Below are 5,792 nucleotides of genomic sequence, written 5' to 3' on the forward strand. Positions count from 1 at the left end.
AGCATCTCACTAAGAACCTTCCCTGGAATGGGGAACCAAGGGATATGAACTGAAGATGAAAAAAACCTGCTTTGTTTTCCCCAAATTGCTGATGATCCAGACAGATGTTTGCCTGTAGGTAATGTGAATCTGTTTAATCTACTAAAACAGAAGACAGCACTGAAGGCAATGTCTCTCTTTTTCCTTTGATACTTTTTACCCGTTACACTATTTATTTTTAAAGACACAGAAGCAATTATTATTAATAGTATTGGTTGCATCCATCTGCATTCCTTTCTCTTGGAAGTGATGATCCTGGCATCCCAGTCGGTCTTCTTCACCTGCATCTGGGTCACTTTGATGCCAAATGCTTTTGCTGCTGCTGAAATCGAGAAGCTCCAGCAGCGGTGCTCCTCTTCGGTGACTCGGACCCGGTAAGACATCCGCAGTATAGTCTGCGCAATTAGCACCCAGTTTCTCTCACCTGTTGCCTCGGGCATATGGGAAACCTGGAAACATATCTTTAATGATAGCAAATCTTTGTGGTAGTGATTGTCTCTAATGATAGCATTCATGAATCAAAATAAATCACCTCTGGTCGGCATCAGAAAGAGCAGAATCTTGGATCTCTGTTGCCATTCATATTCTTATTTTTGGAGATAACAGTTAAAGGGCTCATACATGGATATTCTTTCAAGGAATATATTTATTTAATGAGTAAGATATCTATTATTAATAATGACACTTGAAGAAACCTAATGTTCAAATTTTTTTGAATAGTGGTCTAGGCACCAACTTCTTCTAATGTCAAATACTTGTAGGGTATGTAGTTTCATACAGTGAAGAGATAGTGTAGAAAGGCATTAAAGCCATTTGTTGTCTTTCAGAATAGTTTCCATACTTTTGAAGCATCACCGAATGTCGATAAATCATCATTATTATGTATTATCGATAATCAAGAGCATGCTTGGACTTGCTAGGAAGGGAGCCTAGCTAACTACTTGAGTGACCAGTTCATCCCTGATTTGCTGAGGACGTCATGGGTTTTAGCACTAAAAGTCCCAGGACTCTCCTCAGTTCCAGGCAAACTGCAACAACTGTTTACCTATTACCCATGACCTTTAATAACCAAGAAATGACCTCCTCTCTTGGGGAAAGTCTTTCCTTTCCACCAAGTACAAGATTTCAAAAAAGACCCAGGAGGAGAAACTGAGGAGGAAAGGTTATACCACCCAGCTGACCTTGGCAATCAACAGAGCAACGACTGTTTCAGCTAGATTGCCTTCACTTGAATATTTGTGAAGCTCTCATAATAAGATCAGGAAAAAGAACAGAAATTTTTAATAAATTCTCTGAAGCCTCAGATTTAATGACCAAAAACAAAATAGGTGTACTCGAGAGCTGGGAGAGGTTACTAGATTCTCAACTCCTGAGCTACCATCGAAAATCAAGGACCGTTTCCCATGCTTTCCTTCCATGCTTCTGCTCCCACACTCAAATCTGAGATGTGAGGAAGTTTCTGAGTTTTTCTTCAAGGCAATTAGGCGAGGCAATATTTGGGAAATGTGGGGTTATACCACCGGGCTATGTTCTTTTCAGGTTGCTTGTAACTTCTGTGTTGATAGTTTATCTAATTTTGAAATAGATGGAGACTGCTTAAAATATCATTCCTACTCAGACATAGATTTGTCCAGATATGTGGATGAGAAGGGAGATTGTCATAGAAGCTAATCCATCTCATCGGCCTACTGTCATTAGCAGAGTTGCTTGTGTGTGTGTTTTGTGGTGGGGTGGGAATTTCTTTCTTAATTTAGATGTCTCATTTTTAGATCCTATTTAAATGAATAGGGAACCCTGGGTTTCTGCTACATGGGGCCAAGCATGTTTGTTTTCACCTCTCTATATCCTAAGTGAGGTACTCCTTTCAGCAATAAGCTAGAACATGATTCATTAAAAATTTATATCTGTTGCTTTGGTTTTTCAAAGAAAAATCCTCTAGGACATGAGAGATTGAGGAAACCATCAACCCCCATTCAAAAGTAGCCACTTAGGATGAAAGCCAGGCATTTTCTCTGGGTGAACAGGGCAATCCAGCCAGCCAATTTTTGGATCGTCACTTGGCATACTGGCATGCAGATTTTAAGGCATTTTGACAAAAATAAAGAAATAACTGTATAGGAGAGTTTTTAGAGCAAGAAGCCCAGGATTCTTCAGACCTTAGTACATGAATAAATAATATGAGGTTCTTTGCCCCATATTGATCTGAATAATAGTAACTAAATAAATAATGAATGAATGTACTAATAATCCATTCTTTCATAATGCAAGATAATTAATAGGATGAACATGGAAGAAAGCCATGATCTTTCTTTGAAAATTATGAAGTAAATCTATATGTATTATTTTGAGCCAGTTTCTATGCAATCAGGCCCTTAATTGCTTTGCTATTAGCTATTTTCATTCAGAATGTAATCTTACTCTAAACCCCAAAATTCCCATTTTTATCCCAACATTTTTTTAAATCTTACATCCAAGGATTCCCTATGCTTCTTAAAAACAAAATAGGGGTGGCAGTGGTGAATGAACTAAATTATGGCAGGTGAAAAATGTTCCTGTTTTGCCCAGGGAAGAGATTTGGCTCCATAGTGATGCAAAGAGGATTAGATATGTAGACTCACTGAATATTAATTGATCCTTAAAACAATTGTACTGAGTGCCTTTATATGCCAACTGCTGGGTTGGGGGTTAGGGGTACTATAGGGGAACAGTACACTGTCTCTGGCCTTAAGAATAATGAACAGAGTGTGGAGTCTGAAGTCTGTTTAAATCGGCTTGCCAGAGCCAGCTGTTAAATTTTCGGGTAATCTATTAACTGACTGTTAAAAATAAACATTATTAAAAATTACATTATTGAACATACAGTTAGATAAATACTTTTTAAAACTAAAGTAATAAATTCTTAAAACTCACCATTTCCTACATACTTTACTACATTTTACTATTATCTATTGTTCTTAAGGTTACTTACATCTATCATATCTGTATGGTAGAAATACTACACTATACTGTACCATTCTATCTTTTCCTATCTATAAACAATAGTATACTACCATATGTCACATCATATCATATTATGTAATATTACATTATATTATGTGACACTACACTATGGGCTATGAACATCTCTGCCACGTCAATAACTTCAGATCAGCCATGATGGGAGTATTTACATCATGGAAATCAGCAAATACTACAAATAGGGCTTTTTTTTTTCCTGGTGAACAACTTGTTAAACATTTACCAGCACATGTGTGAACCTAATGTAAAAGCCAAAAAGGTCCTAGGGCTTGCAAATGCAAGCGCTACTGCAAATAAGACAGAAGAGAGACTATGCCAATTACAGGCTATATGCTCCTCTGGGGAGAGCTTGTTGCTAGATTTTCTGATTTTGCAAAAGAAGCAGGAAAGTCATATTTTCATGTGAAATTTTCCAATTTAGTCCACCAGATGGGCTATCCAAAATATACCTGCAGACCAGCTCCTAACGTGGTCCAATTTCCTCATTTCACAGATGAGGAAACTGAGACCTTATCACTGAGTTCATGATCAGATGGAGACCCAAATGAGACCTAGGAACCGTCGTTATCTCAAATGGGGCCCACTCTCTGGCTGGCTCTTCCTCAGAAATGTTCATCTGCGTAGGTTTTCCCTTTATAAGAGGCTATTGACTAAAGTTATATATTCCCACAGTTCAGGGTGCAGAAGCAGTTCAAAGCCACAAGATTCACTCTGGATAATGCTCCATGTCCTCCCTAAGAAACCTCAAAAGCATCGGGGACCTAGGGTAAACACCAGTTCGTAACAGAGCTTAAGCAGAAAAAGCCCATGTTAGCAGAATGACAAGAAAAATGGAATGAGAAGGTGAAAAGCCATGACTGGATCCTTATTTGGAAAAGATCCTAGATGGCAAGTCCAATTTGGTCTAGATAACTTATAAAGCATCTATTACAAAAATCCAATAACAGGTTTTTACCTAGGGAGGGGAGAAAAAAAAAGAATCTTCATTATGCTTTCCCTTTTCCAAATTTACTCCTAATCTACATTCATGTACCTACATGATTTTTTATGTTTAAAAGTATAGTATAGACACGATTTTGTATTTTCTTAACTTAAGCATTTTCCACATTGTTTCATGGACAACATAATAGTATTTTTAATCACTCCATATAATTACTTTGAATTAAAGGACCAAAATTACCTACTTTATTATTGAACATTCATTTTCAAGTTTGCACTAGTATGAGTAACAGCAATAAATATTTTCATGCATGTAATTTTACCTTTACCAATAAAAAATATGTTTCTAGAAATAAATTACTGAGTCAAAGCACATAAATTATCTTGATAGCTCTTGAAATTGATTTCTAAAGGAGTTTTGCCAATATTTATACTGCCATTTACAAAATAGAAATGTTTCCATTTCATCATATTCTTAATAGCATTGGATACTAAGATTTTGTTTTCTGCTCACTTAATAGGTATAAAATGGTAGTTATGGTTTTAATTGGCGTCTCACTGTTAACCCTCTAGAGTCAAAATTTTTAATATGCTTATCAATTATATCTTCCTACATAACTAATCTATTCATGTCAGACCTAGTTGTTTTCAATTTCTGATCCTGGTAAAATAATCAAATATATAGGCCCTTGAGAAAGCAGTTTTATAAAGCAACTAGGCATTCGTGACCCAAGTGAAATGGATTTTTTTGTCATTCCACTTGCTAAACTCCAATGCATCAGAATGACTTAGATGTATTTGCTTTTCCTCAGCCACTTCTAGTACTTTTTAATTCTTTGCCTAATGTCCTCCTCAAAGACCCTCTTAGTCCTCCTGAAACCAGTCAAAATTCAGTTTTTCCTTCCCTCCAGACCCCCAGTTTCTTGGTTAAAAAATTATAGTGGAGTTTCTGATACTGAGAAGAGGGGAAGCATAGAAATATGATTCCTTTGTTTTATCCAAGAAGGAAAAGGTTCTAACTCAAAGAGAAAAATGGTAACAATTACCAAGACTTACACCTACTCTTCCTCAAATAATGTTCATAATATTTTTGGGGCAAAGATAGTGATTGAGAATGCTAAGACTCTCCATGAGCCAAGGTTTCCTTGCTCTATCCCATTAGGACCCAGCCTTCCGGAAGCCCCTCTCCTCAGACAGGAGTTTCTGAAAGCCTTTTTTGGTAGCTATTAAAAATGAAATCATTTTTTTTTCTAGAAAAGAGGAGAGTACAGAAGGCACAAAGTAGTTAAAAATGATACGTATGTGGAATACGATTAGAAAGCTCTGAGCTAAATCTGATGCTCCATCATAAATTAACCCCCTTATTAGGCATATTTGCTTCTCTCACCTTTTTCTGTTCTAGTTCAGCCCTAATATATACACACACACGCATATACATATATATGTATATGTATACATCTTTTTTTTTTTTTAAATAAACCCAGAGTCTTCAAATAGGGCACCTATACTTCTGGAATCCAATGTACCCCTCAGGGTGCATGCAGGCTATCAGTGGGGTCTATGGGCACAGATCGTTTTTTAAAAATCATTTCTGGTACTTCAAAGAAATGATGTCTTTCCTAAAATTTTTCCATCAGCAAACCTGGTGGCAGTCTCCTTTGTAGCCTCCCTTTAATGATTGCTCTGTCCCATTTAGCCTATTACCCCAGTCTAGAAAATCTTCCTGGTTACAAAGAGACTTATAAATACTGTTGTTGAGGTATAGGATGACTTCACTTTAAATAACACATCTTCCA

The 5,792-nt window shown here is 36.7% G+C and overlaps 1 protein-coding gene across 1 annotated transcript in view; it reads left to right on the forward strand.

The window, feature by feature from the left end:
- The first annotated feature begins 288 nt into the window (after positions 1–288).
- The window catches only part of GABRR3 (gamma-aminobutyric acid type A receptor rho3 subunit), a 47,414-nt gene continuing 41,910 nt past the window's right edge, over positions 289–5,792 (forward strand). Inside the window, exon 1 of the mRNA XM_011356390.2 lies at positions 289–413. Coding sequence (XP_011354692.1) covers positions 289–413 — 125 coding nt within the window. The remainder of the gene's footprint in view (positions 414–5,792) is intronic.

This window comes from Pteropus vampyrus, unplaced genomic scaffold (assembly GCF_000151845.1).
Source record: "Pteropus vampyrus isolate Shadow unplaced genomic scaffold, Pvam_2.0 Scaffold26, whole genome shotgun sequence".
Lineage (NCBI taxonomy): Eukaryota > Metazoa > Chordata > Mammalia > Chiroptera > Pteropodidae > Pteropus > Pteropus vampyrus.